The 22,336-nt window shown below is 32.1% G+C and overlaps 1 protein-coding gene and 1 long non-coding RNA gene across 2 annotated transcripts; one reads left to right on the top strand and one right to left on the bottom strand.

Moving 5' to 3' along the window:
- Positions 1-627: 627 nt before the first annotated feature.
- Positions 628-5,636, bottom strand: LOC136061890 (uncharacterized). The gene is made up of 4 exons (XR_010623733.1): positions 5,597-5,636; positions 4,173-4,213; positions 1,606-1,698; positions 628-961 (listed from the first exon to the last, which is right to left on the bottom strand). It is a non-coding gene; the product is annotated as an uncharacterized LOC136061890 (long non-coding RNA).
- A 10,481-nt stretch (positions 5,637-16,117) lies between these two features.
- Positions 16,118-18,351, top strand: LOC111997003 (glutathione S-transferase T3). Its single transcript, XM_065760298.1, has 3 exons — positions 16,118-16,140; positions 17,032-17,499; positions 17,579-18,351. Exons 2-3 carry the CDS (start codon positions 17,035-17,037, stop codon positions 17,990-17,992), a joined length of 879 nt encoding a protein of 292 aa, XP_065616370.1. The 5' UTR covers positions 16,118-16,140; positions 17,032-17,034; the 3' UTR covers positions 17,993-18,351.
- Positions 18,352-22,336: the final 3,985 nt, after the last annotated feature.

The following is a 22,336-nucleotide window of genomic DNA, read 5'->3' as shown; positions in this document are numbered from 1 at the left end:
CGGTACCCAAACGGTACCTTAGTGTGTTAATTTCACAAATATTATGCAGATATAGGCATGAAAGGAAAATGCTCAAATAAATATAGTTGACCCAGATCCATCTATATTTACATATATCTAAAAGCTAAAGCGTAGTATTTATTATTGTTATGCTTTAATTAAGCCACATTAGCAATTATGTCATCATTTATTTTAAAAATGACAAAATTTATGTACAATACTTTAGATGTTGTTCTTTAAGTTCCTCTTTTAAGATTTTGCCATATGGTTACTTAACTTAAAAAATACACTTCCATTCATGAGAAAAAAGTCACGTGGCAGAATTTTAAGAAAAGAACTTAAGAAACAACACCTAAGTACAGTACTTAAGTCTTGCTCTTTAAAAATATGTATATAAATATTAATGTATGCAATAATGCATTACATCTTTAATCATTCTTGAATCTAAATGTAATTTATAATTAAAAAAAATAAATCTAATTTAAACACCTTGGATGGAGACATCATTTATTTATTTTTTGTTTATATTCATTTGAAAAAATTCTCATTCCACCATTGTATTACAAATCCTTGGGGACCAACCTAATGCAGCGAGCTTCAAGCTATCCATAAAATTCCTAGAAGCCCCATCAGGCTTGGACTGTTAGACATGTCCCAAACGAGCTTCCCCTCAAACGCCAGCACATCCTTCATCAACTTAGCCAACTCCTTAATACTGACCTCTTTCCCACTCTCAACATTCATTTGCCCTAAGCCACTATAGCTCTCTATCAACAAGGAACTCGCTCAAGTGACTCCCAGGCCACCACCTCCTTCGCATCCTTCACCTTCGTCTCATGAAGCTGACTCATCAATGCTAGCAAAACGTGGGAGTCCTCGGGTGGAAATTTTTCAGGGCCATACCCAAAATTAGGTCACAATTGTATTGAATACAGGCTTGGAACATTTTGATGCCAGCAATCTTGGCCACCATGGCAATAATGCATATTTACACACTTTTTAATAAACTAATATGGATTCTCAAAAATTATAAAAAAGACTGATATGTGTGATTTTTGAGTTGAAATGTGCAAAATAAACATCTTAAACTATTTTACATACACTGATGTGAGTGTTTTAGGTAACTGCAATCAAATTGACGTCATTTTGACATTTGCAATTCCAACCCTATAATTGCTTCAAACAAAACGAGGTCCTTAACATTGATTTTTAATAGTGTCCACTAATTTCAGCAGCATTAAACCTCAAATTTCTTCTCTCTCTCTCTCTCTCTCTCTCTCTCTCTCTCTCTCGTTAAAGATTGCTAACATATTCCCACCCTTTCTCAAGTCTCAACCTTTGGTTTTCTTCTTCAATTAAACAAGCAAATAATTACCATCTTTGAGAACCCTATTGGAACCTCCATTGTTAGTGACATCTCAATCAAATAGCATCCCTATTCATGAAAGAGGTCATGTTGATCTTAAATCTTACAATGCTCAAGTTGCCTATAGTAGTATAAACAATTAAAACATCACATTAAGAATCAAATATTTACACATCCATATATAGGTTAAAACCAAACCTACTATTAGATTTTGTTTAAAATTAATTTATATAACATACCCTCTCAACCAGATGCTTATCATCCTGAACAGTGTCCTCTTTGCAAATCCTCCTGAATTTCAGACCGATAGCCCCACAATGCTCACACTTAAGCTAGATTACATCCAAACAATAAATGAGAACATATTCCATACAAGAAATAGCTAATCATCAAATATGTACATTTGGAAAAACACTAATCCAGCCATAAACAAAGCACAAAAATCATTAACCATCAAAATTGACAACTCTTTTCTCCACATTAGATGCATGAAATTAAAATTAGTTTTGGTTCACAAAAAAGTTCTATTATAATTAAGACATGTTAAGATTCTTAATAATCTTTAATTTTGTTCTTAACATCCAATTAGATTTCCAAACAAATTATTTTACCAGATTTGCTTGGTTATATCTTCTTGTTAATAAATCTGAGGTTCATTCCAAGTTCTTACTTTTTAAGGCTATGGTAGAAAATCAATTCTCCACCCGCATCAAAATACTCAGATCAGATGGAGGTGGTGAACAATGTCACCGCTAATGCCTTTGAGTCTTTTCTGTCTACTAGTGGTATTGCTCATCAAATCTCATGTTCTTATACCACTCAACAAAATGGTCTAGTTGAGAGAAAGCATAGACATCTCATTGAGACTACTATCACTATGCTTTCTCAATCATCATTACCTACCCAATTCTGGTCTTATGCACTTTAGACTGCTCTTTATCTCATCAACTTACTTCCAACTTCTATCTTAAATTCCGTCTCACCGTAGACCAAATTATTTGGCTACTTTCCTGATTTGTCCCAGCTTAAAATCTTAGGCTATGCTTGTTACCCCTATATCTCAAACCATATTCCCAACATAAACTGGACCATAGAACTAAAGAGTGCATATTCACACCTAAGGGTTATTTATGCTATGAACCTATCTCTAAAACTGTTTACACCTCTAAACATGTTCTCTTCAATGAGTCCAGAATTCCATCTATTCCCTCTAACCATTCTTCCTTCACTTCTTATTCTTCTACCTCAAATCCAGCATAGTTTTCCAATTTACTATATTCCTACATTCTACCAATCAACCATTTGTATTGGGTCCATATCCAGGTAATCCTAATCCAGGTGCTACTCATTCTACTACTATTGCACACCCTACTCCCACATCCACTACATCTCATACTCCTACACACATTACTCATGCATATCTCATACACTCATCCCTGAAGTCACTAATCCACCCTCTATCTCTACTACTGAACCACATATAGACTTCCTTCAATTCTTGTTACTGCACTTACCACCTCTCTACCTACTATACCTATTACAAACCATCATCTCATTCAAACCAGATCCAAGAGTAGCATAACCAAACCAAAACTATGCCATAAAGCCACTCTGGATTATACCTACACAGATCTGACTAAAACCTTCAAGAAAATCCGAATAAAAAAATCCAACTTCTTGTTTTGAAAAATGACAATATATATATATATATATACAGACACACACATGGATCAAGAATCGCAACAACAATGAAAGAAAGAGAACAACTACCTCAAAGAAAAAAAACCAACTTCTTGTTTTGAAAAATGACCATGTATATATATATATATATATGGATCAAGAATTGCCACAACAATTAAAAGAAAGAGAAAAACTACCACTATAAGAAAAAAGACTTAATACAACGAAAAAAGTCTTTGCAATAACAACTAATGTCGTTGTAATATGTGCTATTGCAACAACAAAAAAGTCAATGCAAGCCGTTGTAATAAACTCTGAAGCAATAGGTTTATGCAACACTAGATTTTTGTTGCAATAAATTCCATATATTGCAACGATTTACTTTGAAAATCTCGTTGCAATAGGTTTTTTTTAATTAAAAAAAAAAAAGCAAAAGGTTTATGCAATACTAGATTTTCATTGCAATAAATTCCATATATTGCAATTATTTATATATTGCAACGATTTACTTTAAAAATCTCATTGCAGTAGGTTAATTTTTATTTTAAAAAAAATAATAATAGGTTTATGCAACACTCAATTTTTGTTGCAATAAATTTCATATATCGCAACGATTTACTTTGAAAATCTTATTGCAATAAGTTATTTTTTATAAATTTAAAAAAATAAATAATTTTTTTAAATAATAATTTTTTATTAACCTGTTTTGTAATTCAAAAACCATAACAAATTAAAGATATGCATAAAAGATGAAAAATTCGAAATACTTCATTTCAATACATATGTCAAAAAACACAAATATATACACAACTTGTTGAATTAACATTCAAACACATAATTTCAAAAAGTATGCAAAAATCAATACAACATGAAAGAAAAGTTTCTTCCTGAAGGTGTTATGCAAGCATGCTTCACGACCATTTCATTGACTTACCACTTATTATAGAAAGAAAAGAAAAGAAAATAAGTATAAATTTGAAAAACATCATATATAAATACAAAACAATGACAGCATACACCATCATTGATTCTAAAAAAAATACATACAAAACAATACTACTTTGAAGACTGTACAATTAACCAAAGAAAAATCAAATTAAAATATAAAGAGAGTAAAAAAAATTACCTGAAAGTTAGAGAGAAAGTCTTTAAACTGAGAAAGAGTCTCTGCAAGAAGACTATGAGTTAAGATAGACTGAAATGTGAGAGAGAAAATTTAGAGTTAGTAGATATGAGAGTGAGATGGAAATTTGAGAGATAAGTTTTGTAGTTAGTAAATAAATTTGAATTTTGAGATACACTTAAGAAAGAGAGAAAGAGAGAAAAAAAAAAAAAACAAAACAAAACAACAACAAAAAAAAAAAGGCATTGGGGGGGGGGGGTGGGGGGTGGAGAAGAGAGAGATGGAGATAAAGTGGGTGAGAGAAAGGGAAACTAAAGTGGGGTTGGCTAGCTTTGCGTCCACGTCTAGACGCAAACGCGTTTCACCTTTTTTTTTTTTTTTTTATGCTTTTTTTGACTTTTCACAGTGAACAGTGCACTCTGCATACTGTTCACGGGTCCCACAACTTCACTTTTCAAGAACTTTTCATTAAAAATGAGTCTCACGGCACTATTCACACATTTAAAATTATTTTGCTACAGTGTTTTTAGTTTTCAGTTTCAGCAAAATAAGTTCTATCCAAACAAACCTTAAGATGAAAAAGAAAAAGAACAAAAAAAGTGGTAGGCATGAGATGAGAGAGACAAATTTGAGATTTACAAAAAAGTAAAAAAATTGGAGATAGAGGTGGTGAGATAAGGAGGGAAGGTAAAAAAAAATAGATAGGCATGTGTGAGTTCATTTTGAGATGAGAAAAAAAAAAAAAAGATAGATGTGGTGAAAGAAAGTGGGAAATTGAGATGAGAGAAAAAAGGAAGACATGTGTGTGAGAGAGAGAGATAAAAATTAATGAAAAAAATAGGCGTCAATTTCTCAAATTTTCCACACTACTCAATTACTCACTCTATACTCAACAAAATTTGCTATGAAATAATATTTAACTTATTACAATAATATAGTTCGATTTGAAATAAAAATTACCTATTGCACAACATATCTCAATGTAAAATAAAAGTTACCTATTTAACAACACATTTCAATGTAACATAATAATTATTACTATAATCTCATATTGATTGAATAATTTAATTTACTATCACCAAAAAAAAAAAACCTAGAGATGTAAAATATATATATATATATTATTTTTTTTTTTTTTTTGCAATAATACTTGTTGTATTATGTCTTTTTCTTGTAGTATCCTCAAGAAAAAACCGTAACTGAAAATATAGAGATTCTTTTTAGGTTGAAACAAAGATGAAGAAAGCTTGTAGCTAGAGAGCGGCTTTTCTTTCTTTCTAGTTTCTTTCTCATTTTTTACATGCCTTTTCTTTTTTCAAGTTTCAAGCTTTCTTTCTCATTTATCCAGAGAAACTCTACCTAGACTTGGACTCGGAACTCTAGCTAGGACCCCTATTTATTTAATAGTGACTTCAAACTCAAGTTACCTTGATGTTGAATGCGATTGACTCATCTTTCCAGCCAGCTCAGGTTGGAGGTCGTAACATAGTCATCTCTGCCATGAACATCATGCAGTACGTCGTTGAATGTTGATACCGCTAGCCCTAGCAGTGTGGTAGCTCACTGTTCAACAATCTTCACTCTCCTCTTTTCTCTATCTTTTTAGTCTTTCAACTCGCTGTTCTCTTCAATGTTGTGCTTTTGTAGCGTACAATGAGAAAAGACGCATGGTTTAGGAGTGCAGGCAGGTGAGAAAGATGCGTAGGCTTAAGTTGAATTCAAGTGACTATTTTCAAGTTGAATTCAAGAGAGATTTGTCTAGTCTTTTGGCTGAATATTGTAGAAAATCGAGTTTATTTATGATATAGGTACTATTCAAAGTTATTTGGAAAATTAAGGAAAGAGAGTGAATTTCGGCAACACCGTTACCGAAATTCTAACAAAAAGTATGAGAAAGGAAAGATAAGTGATGTGATGGGAGGAGGGAGAAAATTTTGAATTTTGGTAATCTCATTACCGAAATTTTTTGCTTGCCCAAAATTATTGCCCAGCTGCCAGGTGAAGTGCCGAAGGAGAAGTGGCTGAAAGGAAGCCAATTGTGGCAACCAGTTGCTGAAAAATGGAAGAAAAAAATAAAGGAGAATTGTGGCAACCAAGTTGCTAAAAACTCGGGGAGAAATTTAATATAATTTAGGCAATGAAGTTGCCGAAAATGAGGGGGGGGGGGGGGAAAGAAGATTTAGGCCAAAAATGAAGGAAAAAAAATTGTGGCAATTGATTTGTGGTAATGGAATTGCCAAAATCAGAGGGAAAAAAAAAATAGTTGCAATTGGTTTGTAGCAATGTTGTTGCCAAAATGGAAGGAAAAAAAAAATTGTGGCAATTGATTTGTGGCAATGGAATTGCCAAAATGGGAGGAGAAAAAAAAAAGAATTATGGCAATGGAGTTGCCAAATATTGGAGGAGAGAGAGAGAGAGAGAGAGAGAGAGAGAGAATTGTCCAAATAAAAAAATATATATATTTGGAGGAGTCAATCACCTCACCTCTTCCTCTTGATTCTTATTCTCCAAGTACTTTGGAATATATTCTCTGATCATTCCCAATAAAACCTAACCTACTGATATGAATCTATGTCATGGAATTTTATTTATTTTTTTTTTTTTGTCTTTTCATTTCTCTCCTTGTTATAAGAGGCAGGCACCATCACTAAAGCATTGCATCTCCTACATTTTTCATATTACTTCACTTACCTCCAATTGTTCTGCGCTATATTACTCTTCTGCTTTGCTTTAGTGTGCACAACTAAGCATTGCAAGTTTTGGGTTAATATGAGTTTTTTTGCTTTACTTATTAGCTTACAACTCTAGAAATTCGTAAATTTATTATTATTGTATAAATATATGCTTTGTAAATATTAGAAGCTAATACATTGTAAAATATTCTGTATTGCTATAGTTAATATTGTTTGTATGAATATGATTATGATTATGATTATTGTTGTTGTTATTCAAATTTTAGATTAATGAATTTTTTATGGTTAGGACTACAAGCATTTTTAGTTATATTTGAAATTTACCATAATAAATTGTAATAGTCATCATACATGAATTTGATTATTTTGTAGCTGATAACTTATAATCAGCCTATGACTGAGGTGCTTCTCAAAAAAAGAAAAAAAAAAGATTATGCTTTTATGCTAGGAATACTTTATTTTCACTCATTGCAGAATATTACCTTTTGTATAGCAAATCTCAAGTATCTTGTCGATATCATTATAAATACAATATCTTGAACTCTTTTAAGGGTCAAACTGATTCACATAAACTTTTCAATATTGTTGTTATTTTATGTTTATTTATTATTATCTGATTGTGTGTGTGTGTGTGTGTGTGTGTGTGTGTGTGTTTTTTTTTTTGGTGGGGCCATAGGGCCCAATAATATACATCTACCTTCTGTACTGGGCCTGAAGCCCATGATGAGACCCATAATCGCATGTGAAGAAGGCAGTGGAAATCATGGCGGCCCAAGAAACTGCACCGAGGACAATTCTATCCTCGGCTAGTGAGGCCGACGACGATATAAAGAGACTTACTGATAGAAATAACCTTCCAAAGTACCCCAGGGAAAAATATAAGTTCATCTAGCAAATACTATGGAGCATGGCAGTAGAGCAATTCCAGGAAAAGTCACAGTCTCCACATTAAATGCTCCACAACTAACACTCTAGCAGCATTAAATGTGGAAGTGATACCTGAGCAGTGACTTTTTAGACTTACAGCTACTACCTAAGAGTTGGGAAGAAGGTTGATGTGACAAAGATCAACAACAGTATGTCTGAGGTGCACGTGTATGGTGGAGATTAAGGAGAAAAGTAGTATATAAGGAGGGAAGCAATCTGTATTAAGGGGGAATGATTGATATTATAACTCAAGAAATACCAAGTGGAAGCTCCTCGGACTTGTGCCGAGGACTGAATTGCTTGCCCAAGCCCAGATTTATTTTACTTAATCATTTTCCAAACCATCTTCAATTGTTGCTATACTTACCAAAACTCAATTCTTCAACGCATTCTCTATAAATTTATTGTATTGGGCCTATTGGGCTCAAGTTCGATTATTCCTTAGGAATAGTGCTCAAACCCGGCCCTTACATTTTTTTTTTTCAAGTATCACTTTATAATTCTTACTCTTTCAGTTGGTATCACAATTGTGATAAGCATCTCGACTCTCTAATTATTAAATTTATGTATGTGTTATGTTAATGTTGAAATTATTTAATATTATTTATTATTATTATTATTATACCACAAAAATTGTAATAAATTGTATTATTGTGATCTTTTTATAATCAATTTTACTTTGTTATTATCAATTATTACATCTATTACTTGGACAAAATATATTGCATAATATGTTCGTTGGTTTATAATAAAGATATGTCTGTGTATTATTATTATTATTTTTATTTAGCACAATAAATTGTCATTTGTGTTTATTTTTCTTTAAAATTTTCTTGGGATAAAAATTTATTAAGTTTCTTGAATCTCTACTCTTTAGGGTGGTTATAGGTTGGGAAATGAAAATTAATTATATGCTTTATAAATATTATACGCTACTATATTGTATATATTATATATGGTTATATTATAGTTAATACTAATTATTTTGTGTATGATTATTTTTGCTAAAACTATTATTATTATTAAAAATTTTGCTTCATAAATCCTTTATTTGAGTTTCTTTCAATTTTATTATGAACTACAAGCATTGTAAGTTATATTTAATATTTAGCATAAAAAACTGTAGTAGTCACTATATATTAATTTTATTATTTTTTATTATTTTTCTTTTGTTTTTATTTAGGATTATATTTTTTTTATAAGATATTTATGATTATCTGATTGTGTTTTTTTTTTTTTTTGGTTCTTTCTTTCTTTCTTTTCTTGCAAGTATCACTCTATAATTCCTACATTCCTTTACTTCGTATTGCAATTGTATTAAGCTTTTCAGCTACCTAATTTAATTGGAAATTATTTTCATAGTTTTTAATTTTTTATATAAATGGTTTGTAAAAAATATACCTTCAGATATTGTAATTTTTTAATCTCAGCGTTTATATATTAAAGATATTGTGAAAACGCATCTTCACTTACACTATACTTTATATTTATGTGTGTATGAATTTAAGAATACGAATATTAGGGTTGATTCCATTCCAATTATGAGTACGATTATGATTATGATTAATTTCTTATATTCTATTTAATTTAGGGTTGACGAAGATCTTTGTAGGGATAAGGGCCCAAAATTATATATTGGGCCTTCGGCCTTATCCGAGGACGAGGGAACGCCCAAGAAGGGGGAAGTAATTGTAAGGGGTTCAAATTTCTAAAGTCTTATAAGTAAGAAATGAATGGAGAGTAGTCTGAGGAGGAACTCCTTCTCGGACATGGTGAGCGCAGCTTAAATCTGTATTCCAAACGATCAAGGCAAACTTTCAGGAAACTCCAGCGATAAGGACGTGCTTCATACATGTACAAGAGTGATGGGAACTCAAAAATATTCAAGGAAAAGCTGCTACCACCGCATTAAATGGACTGCAGCTACTTTTCTGGCCACATTTATGTGGAGAAAACCCTTGAACAGTGCAGTATTGGCTACCGTGACTCACAGAAAGCCAAAGAGGGTGAGTAATAGGACAGACATTCAAGTAAGGACTCAGATGATCAACAAGTGTAGGATTAAGATGGTCCGAAGGGAGCTATATAATGAGAGAGACTCTCCATGAGAGGGGGATTGAAAAAATGAAGAGAGAATACTGTAGCAATCAAAGTTGCACTTATAATCAATTTTACTAATTCATAATAAAAATTGGTCTCCTCAGACAGTGGATTCGTTCAGTCTACGTGCTTTATTTTTGCTTAATCATCTTCTAAATTCATACAAGTCGTTGTTAAGTTTATTAGGGTCTAGTTCTTTAACCCACTCTTTACAAATAATTGTATTAGGCTCACTGGGCCGAGATCCCATACATCTTGGCCTTGATTGCAAAAACATGTCCATACAATCTTAATAGTACTTTATTGTTAATTCATTAATGTCATAGAGGTTATCTTAGTCCAAAAAAAAAAAAATAGATAATTTAGTTTGATTTATAGACAATTTCCTACTAATAAGAGGTAATGGTGTTGCATGGTTTTTTTTTTTTTTTTTTTTTTTTTTAAGAAGAGATGGAACTTATCGACAAGTTAGGTTTGGTCTGAATTAGTCAATTAGGAAGATGCTGAGTCCAAATATAGAATTCATATTGGACAGTCCTATGTTATGAGTGCACTTTTATGATTAAACTTGACCATGGAAACATGGTTTGCCTTTCCTAAAATATAATGAGACAATGAACCTCTCAAATCTCACCAGTGTCACTCTTTGATTTTTGTATATTATTTATTATTTCAACCCTTAACTCGAGTTATTTCGACTCCATTCACGTATTGATCGAGATATGTTTTTTCATATTCTCCTATTACTTTTGTCCGCTAGTGAAGGGGGCAATAAAACCCTACGTAGGACACTCAAATTTTAAAATAACTCTCTCCAACTTTTTGCCTTTCTCTCTTAGAGAGTTAGAGTAATCTTCTTTGGCCTAAAGTTGTCCTCTATATATCAAAAATTTAAAAGTTAGCAGGATATGCAATGATCCTGGCCCTGGGGTCGCTAGAAATTTTTTTTTTAAAATAAAATAAAAAGCTTTATGAGCCTAATCTAAGTTCATGGGCCTTAATGGGCAGGGTTGGTGTTGGGTGCAAGTACTGTGTGGGTCCAGCCCACATGCTTGGGTCAAAGCTCATTAAATGAGCTTGCTTCCTCAAGCTTCCAAGGTTAGACTGTCATTCCTTGGGCAGTGACTTAGGCGTGTGAGAATCGCTGAAGCTGACAAAGAAGAAAAGAAAGAAAAAAGGGCCATTCGGCCAGTGTGTGTGACAGAGAGAAACACACGGAAAAGAGCTGAAGCAGAGTGTTATTTTGGCTATTGTGTGTGAGTTCCAGGGCAAAACACAGAGCAAGAGAGCAGTGGCGACTCCAGGAATTTTGTCCAGGGTGTTCCTGGACAAATCGGAACAGTAACCTACCCTATTCTATTTTGAAAAAATTCTGGGTCATTTCGGTCTATTTCGAGTATTTCGGGACATTTTAGTAAATACTAGCCGAAATTCAAGATTTGGCCGGCATGAAGTTTGTGCTTTTAAAAAAAAATGTTCTTAAAACTAAAACAAATTTGCATTCTGTACACCAAAAAACCTCAAAATGAAAAAAAAAATTTGAAAAGAAAAGAAATGAACAAAGGTACCTGTACAATAAACTATAAAATCATTTGAAATATTAATAAAATTATTAATTATTATTGTTTAGTTGTTTCATTAATTTGTTTGTCTTTTATAAACTATAATTTGTTGTATTGTTGTTTTATTAATTATAAAATTATTAATTGTTGTTTAGGAACTACGTTATTTTATAATGAAAAAATTTTATAATGAAAAAAAGAAATATATATATATATATATATAATGAATTGTTGTTCAAGGTGTTTCGAAGTTACGTTATTTATAATGAAAAAATATATACATTATTAATAAAAAAACTATATAAACTATTAAAGGTTTAAAGAAGTTATAATTACATATTTCAACTAATATGTAATTTTAAGCCCAAATAATAATAATAATAATAATATAATAAGTTCAATCATTTATAAAATATAATAAGAGTAATAATATGAAAAAAGAAAATTGATGTTAATATTAGTTTTTTTTTTTTGGGACTGAAAGTGTAGAATACTTTTATTAAAAGAATAATTAAATACATATAAGGAGGGACTGGGGCTCTCATAGACTTAACAGCTAGCCTAGCCCATAGACAAGATATTTATGATTAAACCAAAACCACTAGTGGGCTGGCAAAAGCAGAACAAATAAAAAATTTAAAACAAAAGACATAGATTTAAGGAAGAGGAGAAGGACTGAAACCCACAGTCCACAGATAAAATTTAAGCAAAATAGTCACATACGTTACCTGTACAACACGCAGATAAAAAGAGAAAGACAGACTGGCAGAAGAAAAAAAAAAGAGAAGAAGAGAAGAAGAAGATGGGTCTGAAACCCAGAAGAAGGAAAAAAAAAAAAAAAAAAAAAAAAAACAAGAAGAAGAAGGGTCCGTAACCAAGAAGATGAAGAAGAAGGTAGGAATTTTTTTTTTTTGAGAATACGTTTGGGTTGGGCCTGTGGGTATTTAGTTAATAATGTATTTTGATTTAAAAATCTGGTTGGGGTTGGTTTTGTTTAGGATTGATGTTTGGGCTTTTATTTTTTGGGTTGCTCTATAACAATTTTTTTTTTAAAGATTTTAGTTCAAAATTTGTTTGGCATAAAACTTTTGAGGGTGTTCCTCATTTTGCCTGAGGGTGTTCTTATTTTTTTTTAATGGGTAAATAAATAAAAAAATTTAAATTATTATATATAATATTTTTTTTTTTTTTGGGTCAGGGTGTTCCTGGGAACACCCTGAACCCAACGTGGCGTCGCCACTGCAAGAGAGTGTCATTCGGCCATTGTGAGAAAAACACAAGTGAGAGCTTAAGAAGGTGCAGTCCAAAAAAGATAAGAGAGAAACACACTGAGAATGTGAGAGAGTGAAAAAGAAAAAGAAAGACATTTTTTTTAGCTCAAATTACATTTAAGGAAGATAAATTGGTGGAGTTTTTATGAAATTTTTGAGTGCTACAACCATGGAGAGTTTAGCTCGAAGCTGCTCCGTGATTTTTCCCTCTACACTAGAGGGTTTTTCACATAAGATTTGATGTTCTTGTGTGATTGTGTTTATGTGGTACTTGCTCGATTTTTTTTTTTTTTTTTTCATAATATTGCTATTGCTTGATAGTCGTTAATTTTAATTTACACATAGACATTGAGGGGATTAGGATTTTTTCCCCAACAGCTGGCGCTTATAACAAATTAGTAATCAATATGCAATTGTATGATACTGAAATAGAAGACATGGCAGTCGAGGATAAGTATGATATTGAGTGTTGTTATACTTTCATAACAACTCATAGATATTAAGTTGTTATTGATTGTAATTTAATTCACAATGTAATATACTTTTTTATCCACTTATAACAACTTACTATTTATAATTTAAAGTGTTGTAAAAATATTGTAAATATAACATTTCTCTTTAAATTAATGACAAAATATAATACATTGTTCATAAATTACTAACTGATCTATTTGATTTCTTCCAAGTGATAGGAGGTTTTGAGATTCGAAGTCAAACTTCTCACCAAAACGGATATGTCATTAGATTACAAATTCCTTTGCTTAATATTAACTTATGTAATATCATAAATCACACAAATATTATAACGTAAACCCATGCACAAATAGGCATGTATGTTTTTGAGTGCGCGTGTGCGTGCACATAATATAGGCATCTATAATCTGGGCATTTTAAACAAGTTTAAAAATGATAATAATATGAGCTACGTACCCCTCTATATTGGGTTTTTACAAAATATCACTTTGGACTATGACATTAGTATTAATTTGGATTTTAGATTTTTTTTTTTTTTTTGAAATTGGATTTTAGATTTTTAATTTGAACAATTAACCCATTGAATATTAAGTTTGGGATAGGGCAAACAATATTCTATTGAATCATAATGGATTAATTGGCAGCCCAACCTTTCATATGTAATCTATTTAATGCCGTAGGACCAAAGCTGTGTATTTGATATTTTGATTCTAAAAATCACTAGACCAAAAAAAAAAAATCCGCCCTATTTCCTTTTTAGAATTATTAGGTCAAATTGTTCCATCCATTAGTAATACTGAATGCTTCTTTGAGTTGGGCCATATTTGTTTATGCAGGTCAGATTTTGAGGCTGTACTAGCCACTTTTGTAGAGACTCTATGGTGTGTTTGGATACTGCTTATTTTACTAAAAACTGAAAATACTATAACAAAATAATTTTTAAATGTGTGAATAGTGCCGTGGAACCTATTTTTAATGAAAATTTTGTTGAAAAAAATAGGTTTGTAGGTCTCGTGAATAGTGTATGGGACCTATTGGAAAATCATAAATTTTGCTAAAACGCGCTTATCCAAAAAAAAAGAAAAAAGAAAAGAAAAAGAAAACGCAAACACAGATGCAGACGCAATTCTTTTCAGCACTATCCAAACAGGTACCTAGTCATGCAATATGCAATCAAGAGGAAGGGAATCCCTCAGTTAAAGCCTACACAACTAACACATGGTGCACCTTTCATTACACCAAAAGAGAATAGAGAAAAGTGCCCATCACAATATTTTAACAACAATTTGGCAAGTTGTTACTCACTGTTACTAGTGACAAAAAAGTAATTTCAATGATAAGTTCAAAATATAACTAGTAACAATTTATTACATAGTTAGCTTACTGCACAAATACACACAAACAAATTCCACATTAGAAACCACCTACAATGATCATTTACGTGAACTTTGTTTGAAAAGACAACATTTTCCATGCATTGCGGTTGACGACAATAATCTTTTTAAAATAATTATGAAAATGTTCCAAATAAATATTTATGAATTTTTTTTCTTATTTTAATTGTAATGTTTTGAACTTATATAACTTGAATGGTTGTTGTCAAATTTAATAATCTTGGGATAATGGTGCAACTAGATCAAATAATTATTAGGGGGAGGGGGGTGTGACTAATTCGGACATTCTTCTTATTTTTGTTATTATTTTTTCAAAAAAAAAATTTGTGAGATAGTTTCACTCTATGGCGTCCGCTCTTAATTAATAATAACTTTTTATTATCAGATCAAGACACCAATCGATTTTTGGTGTAAGTGGGATTAAACCTCAGGTCTCTTATTTAACTATAAAAATTTTTACCAGTTGAGCTAATTAGAACTCACTTTTTTCAAAGTTAATTTGACTTGAATGATTGTAAGCTGTAATAATTTTGTGAGAGATCACCAATTAATTAAGATATTTGTGTCTATCTTACTAATTAATTGATTAATATATTTTAGATATTTACCAAAAAATACTCGAAAAATTGACCCAAAACCAATGTGAGTCGAACGCAAACCCTACCTATTGCTTGGTAATCCTATCCCCGAACTAAGAGCATTCACATCAGCTCATTTAAAGTCTTCTAAAATACATATACAGTGTAAATTTTACACATTTTGAGTAAAAAAAACTCACATCAGTGGGTGTAAAAATATGTAAAGCTGGCTATATTTTTCCATGTGCTACAGTACCCGTGTAAATATACACGGGTACTGTAGCACATGTAAACATTAAAATAATAATATCACAGTCCACGGTACAGTATAAAAAACTTATTTTTCTCTTTTACGCTCTTTTTTTTCTCTCACCTCTCACTGAGCACACCACGCAGGTCTCAGCTTCTCTCCCTGTTTCATTCCTCTCTTCCTCTCATCTTATTTCTTCGTCTACCTCTACTCAGCTTTTCCTCATTTTCTATTGACAGACTCATCTTCTCTATTTGATCGGTTTGGGGGTTTTGCAAGGTGGAACAATTGACAGACTGATCTTCTCCATTGACAGACTTTGGGGCTAATTTCTCTAAAAATGTATGGGTTTTTCTCATTGAGATTTTAGGGTTTTTTTGCTTTTTGGTTTCAAGCCAGATTCTTGGGAGTTTCTCTAAACTTTTTTTTTAGGGTTTCTTGTTTCAAATTTTTTCTGGTTTGGGGTTTTTTTAGGGATTCTTCAGAGCACACCCGAATGTTTATTTTTGGAATTTATTAGTATTTCAGATTTTGTGTGTATTTATATTTGATTATTTTAGAGTTTAGGTAAGGATTAAATTTTGTCTTTTGATAGGGATTAGTATTCCTGTGTGTAGGGAGTGTTTGAAGAATTTGAATTGATTGAACATGGTATATAATTAGTTTCTCCCCCGTTTTGGGATTGATTAGCTTCTCCCCTGTTTTGGGACTGATTGAACAGGGTATATACTTTGTGTCTTATGAACTTAACTATTGTTTGATACTTCTTTTGTTTTATGTACACATTTATTTGCTGTTTGGGTGTTCGAGTTCCATAATTAGTGACTTCCAATGGGTATTGGATTGTTTTTGCAACCTACTCTGAGTAAGAATATCATGGAGAGAATTGCGGACATATCCCTTTGTTTTTGCAACCTACTCCATTTGCAACCTGCCGTGAGCCCTTTATATATATATATATATATATAAGTAACTAGCAGCCTATATCCCTTTATTGAATTGTTTCATGTAATTTTGTAATGGGTCAATTGCCTAACTGATTTAGGAGTCCTTTTGTTGGGACCCAGATTAGTTCTTAAAGTTCACATTGTGGTCCTTGACTTAAAGACCTAAACAGACTTACATTTGTCTCCATTGTTTAGCACCTAGTCAGTTCGGTTTAATTATTAGCTAATATTTTAGTTTTATGCAGATCTATTCTCAGATTTGTTTTTAGAATTTAATTTTGTTGCATGCATGTAGCTATTTTGGTGTCTACTTATGATGTTTTTGCTTGTTTGATTTAGGGGAAGGTGATAATAAAAGACTAACTACAAAAACCCATCCAACTGTACTGTACATAAAGAGATATTCATCATCAAGAAAAATTAAATTGATAAAGCAACCCATTTATGTACATCACACAGTTATCCGAAATAAAAGAGAATTTCATAACCCATTAATTCCATGCTAGTTAGCTATTTTTTATTTTTGGTAATCCTGAGTGTTTTTACTATGTGCTAATATTGTTTGTTTAATGTGTGATGAATTTGTTTTGAGGAATGCCTTTTCTTTTTTGTTTTCAATTTTGTTGCTTATTAGTGCTGCTTCTGAATTACTTTGGTGTTTGTTAGGTGATGGACTCACAAAATCAAAATCCCTTCTTCCTTGACATTTTACAAGAAAATGAACAAGGTTTTGAGTCTCTTGACAGTAGCATTTTAATGTCCACTCCACATTCAGACATGAATGTCCGTCAATCTCCACTCCAAGTTGAAATAGGACAATCTATACCCCCCATTGCAAAAAAGAGAACTACTAAGAGACGACAACGAGGAATCAACTTCACTGTAGATGAAGACATTAAGCTAGTGTCGGCATGGCTCAATGTTAGCTTAGATGCCGTGACATCAACGGACCAAAAACACGCAACATTTTGGGAGAGAATTTGGTCAATCTTCCACAATGACAAGAAATTTAACCGCACCAGGGATTCTTTAAATAGTCGGTGGCAAACAATTCAAAAGGAGACCAACAAGTTTTGTGGATGCTTGGCCCAAATTGAGAACCAGAATGAAAGTGGTAAAACTGAGCATGACAAGGTATTTCGATGAATTATCTAATATTTATTGTACATCAATACACTTTTAGTTTTATGATTCTCGTTATTTACTTTTGTAGATTGAAGATGCAAAAGCTATGTATCTAGATAGTTGCAAAACTGCATTTCAATTGGAACATTGTTGGAGAATTTTGAGGAATGAAGCTAAGTGGTTGATTGTAAGAGATAATTTGAAGGCCCGCAAAAGACAACCAACCACACAATCTTCTCATCCTTTTGCAAGCTCAATAAATCTAGATGAAGATAATGATGAGACGAACACCAGTGAAACCTTGGAGAGACCCATAGGCAAGAAGGCCGAGAAGGAGAAATTAAAGAAAAGAAAGAATTGTGATGACGTGGTCCCAATGCTTTCCTCCCAATTGGATGAAATCAAGGAAGAAAAGAGGAGAATGCATGAGGAGAAAAAGGAAAGTATGCGCATTGCATTAGAAGAACAAAGAGAGTTAATGTGCGTTGCATCCGAAGAATGAAAAGAGTTGATTCGTATCAAGGAAGAGAAGAACGAAGTAGAAAAAAGGAAAATGGAAGATGAAATTATGATGAAAGATACAAGAACCATGGATCCTGAGCAAAAAGAATACATTCGTCTACGTCGCTTGGAAATCTTGGAGAGGTTAAGGTCTAAATATCCATCATAATTTGAATGTTATTATTGACAATATCTAATCAAGTAATTTTTTGTATAGTGCAAAGATACCTAGCACATAGTTGACATAGATGATTTTTTGTAGTATTTACTTGTGCAAGGGAACAAATGCAATGTTGTAAATTTTGTATTGTGCACAGACAATAGCACTTGATTATTGAATTTAATTTGTGATTATGTTCTTGTCATTCTATTTTGGGTGAAGCAATGTCTCTGTTGTGCAGTGGTTGTACTTGCTGATTTTTCTGCATAATTACAAGTGGCTGTACTTGCTGATTATTCTGCATAATTATTTGTTTATGCAGAAACTGTTTTGTTTTTCTGCATAATGTTATGGTGTCGCTTGTTGCAGCTGCATGCCTGCATTTGCTGCTGCTGCTACTGCTTGTTTAGCTCTAGGCATAATGTTATTTTCCTGCAAAAACTGTTTTATTTTTCTGCATAATGATATTTTTCTGCAAAAACTGTTTTATTTTTCTACAGAAACTGTTTTATTTTTCTACATAATGATATTTTTCTGCTTAATGATATTTTTCTGCAGAAACTGTTTTAATTTTCTGCATAATGATATTTTTCTGCAGAAACTGTTTTATTTTTCTGCATAATGATCTGTTTTATTTTTCTGCAGAAATTGTTTTAATTTTCTGCAGAAACTGTTTTATTTTTCTGCAGAAACTGTTTTATTTTTCTGCATAATGATATTTTTCTGCGTAATGATATTTTTCTGCAGAAACTATTTTATTTTTCTGCATAATGATCTGTTTTATTTTTCTGCAGAAACTGTTTTAATTTTCTGCAGAAACTGTTTTATTTTTCTGCATAATGATATTTTTCTGCGTAATGATATTTTTCTGCAGAAACTGTTTTATTTTTCTGCATATTTCTTGCTTCTGCAGTATAGGTCCGACTCCTCTAATTGTGGTCCAAATGAATTATTAGGTATAGAATGTCAATATATGGTATAACTGTGCTGTGTTTGTAGTTGTCTTTTGATTGTCGTGCCACATTTAACTTTATTGACATAAATATAAAAGTATAAAGAATAAAAAAAAAACTTTTAGGTTTAAATTTACCATTGGGTTTAAAGTTAAAAATATGACCTTTAGGTTTGAATTTACCATTGGGTTTAAAGTTATAAAAAAAAAAAAAAAGGACTTTTAGGTTTGAATTTACCATTGACATTTAGGTTTGAATTTACCATTGGGTTTAAAGTTAGGTTTGAATTACCATTTGAATTTCAAAATTATGACCGATGGATATAACAATAAAAATTATGACCGTAGGGTAAAAAAAAGAAAATGACCGTTGGTAGGAGACATCGATTCAGTCACCGATTCTAGCAATACGGTGGTCGGAGACATCAATTCGATGGCGGTAGTCGGAGCAACTATTACAACAATCGGCCCATCGGTGATGGCGGTACAATGGTCGGAGACACCAATCCAGTGGGCGGTCACCAAAGCCACTATTTTGGTAGTTTGGGCATTAACGGCGTTCGTCGAAGCCACTATTTTAATAATCCACCCACCGGTGGGTCACTATTTGGCAGTACGGTGGGTAGCGAGACCAATCCGGCGACGTTCGCCGGAGCCACTATTTTGGTGGTTCGGCCATCGGACCTCCAACACGAGTGGCTCCATTGGCCGAGCCACCGGTGTTGGTAGTTTACTTAAAATATAAGTTTAAATTAAAAAAAAGTATGATCATTAGAGAAATAATTAAAAAAATTGAGTATAATGAATATTTTATTGAAATATCTTGTAAAATAAATGAACTGATGTGGGTATTTTGTAAAAGTGAATATGTAAAATAGAAAAAGTAGGTTTTTAGTGTAAAAATAGATGTGCAAAATACACATACTGATGTGAATGCTCTAAGGTTACCATCCAGTCTACCTTTCTCAATGCATGACAGCCTATTACCACGTAATCACTAGTCATTGTCACATCGATCAGCTGCTATTGTACCAAATTTTTATTTTTATTTTTAAAAGACACATTTTAGAACCACTCCACTATATATATATATATATATATGTATGTATGTATGCCTTTAACGCAGCACTACCACCTAATAATAATATATCTAAAGGCCATCCATACAAAATGTAATGGATAAGTTGCAAAATTTGGGCACAATAGTGGCTAGATCAATGTTTATTGATATAAATTTTTTGGTTGTTTCACTCCTGGAAGAATAGTTGAAAAGCTTAAGTGGGTCATAAATCATAATGTCATATTGGCCGGGTTGCTCGGGCATAGGGGTGTAATCAGTTCGATTCGGTTCGGTTGGTTTGAAGTGCGATTTTTCCACTGAACCGAAATTTTCGATTTTCCAGATTTGGCACCGACATCGAACCAAAAGGGAGGAACACCGACATCGAACTGACTGGATTTGAATCGGTTCGATTCGGTCGTTTTCAGTTGCTTCCAATTTCTTAGAACCAAACATATCAGAGACCAAAAAAAAAAACCAATTTCTCTTTACTTTCCCACATTTTCTCAGCACCCAAACACCAAGCAAACCAAAAAAAAAAAAAAACNATAGTTTAATTAGTTTAATAGAAATTTACTTAGTTTAATCTTAATTGGTTAATCTAATGGGTTTTAACTTTTAAGTAACAATGTTTAAATAGAAAGAAATTAAAGAATCATAGAATGAAGAGGCCGGATTTGATCTGATTTGATCACAATATACATTAAAAAAAATGCCTAAATGGGCCTAATGTTTTAAAATAAAATGAAAGGGCTGGAGCCCCAACTAATGCACAAACTAAAGGCCCACTTTAACAATAATAATAACTTACGAAGGCCCAAATTACAAATATATATAGATTTTATATTAAAAATTTTATGTAAAATATATTATAATATGTTCGGTTCGGTTTCAGTCAGTTCGGTGTATTCAAACCAGAAACTGAAAATGAGCCAAAATTTTCGGTTTTTAAAAATTAAAAACTAAAACCGAACCGAACCAAAATCAAACCGAAATTTTGGCATTGGTTTGGCCGGTTTCGGCTGATTTTTTCGATTCGTCGATTTTTTGCACACCCCTACTCGGGCATGATTGTGATACTTTGGAAGCAAAAGCTTACTACATTAATCTTGGCCCATAAGATACAATTATTATAAACTAAGGGTGGCAAGTCCATATAATAGGGGGAGATGGTGCATGTGTTTTCTTTTTAAATTTTTGGGCGGGAATATATATAGAAGCAAAAGCCGGTGTATTTTGGAATAATAATATCAAACCTGCTATTTTATTCGGTCAAGCAAATTAAGATTTGGCTAAGGTTGATCTTGTGTTAATCTTGTTTGAAACAACTTCTCACAAGTTCTGCAACTCTTTTTTTAATAAATGCCATAACTGGAATCTCCTTCGTCGGCAACAGGAAACAAAAAGAAACCACAAGAAAATGGTTTCACATTATCGAGCATTATAAATATTATTAGTTTATCAGATAAGCAAAAAAGAAGTAAATTTTATCCTAATCATACAAAAGAAATTTGGATTTTTGTGAATAAAAAAAAATTGGTAACATAACCCTTCTTGTATTTTATGCTAGTGCTTATTGTTTTCTATTCCCAGATAGCAAGTGAGGTCCAAGAGAAAATCCATTCTCAATATTACAAGTTTATATAATCCATGATTGAGTTAAGGTTGCCAATTCTATTTTGTATTCTTTTAAGCTGCACTTAAATTTATCCATCGTGCCATCCTCCTAGACATCCACTATACATAAATGAACAAAGCGGAACATATATAATGGAATCAAAAAATGTGAAATGGATAATATGTAGATGAGAGAGAGAAAAGGAGATAGTAGGTGTACAAATATGTAGATGAGGGAGAAAGCAATGTCGTCATTTTTTTTTTGGAAGGGGTCATACAAATTATTTGTTGACTCCCATTTAAATTAAACTTTGGTGAAATTAACCAAGGCTGCAAATTCTATCAAAGATTTGAGTATAGAGAAGGAGAAGGAAGAGAAGAAAGAAGAAACGACAATAGCTTAAGAGTTACTTCCACTAAGCTGCAAGTAGTTTAGGTTATTTTATAAAAATGTGCATGTCGCGTGGCTTATTGTGTACAGCTATAAGTCATTTAGTGTAGTTAGTTTTAGAAGTTAGTTATGTTACCTGCTATTTTTTTCCTTCCTGTAAATGTT

Source organism: Quercus suber, unplaced genomic scaffold, assembly GCF_002906115.3.
Source record: "Quercus suber isolate HL8 unplaced genomic scaffold, Cork oak 2.0 scaffold_361, whole genome shotgun sequence".
Classification (NCBI taxonomy): Eukaryota; Viridiplantae; Streptophyta; class Magnoliopsida; order Fagales; family Fagaceae; genus Quercus; species Quercus suber.
Note: the sequence above shows the minus strand (reverse complement) of the source record. Positions and strands in the feature narration are given on the sequence as shown.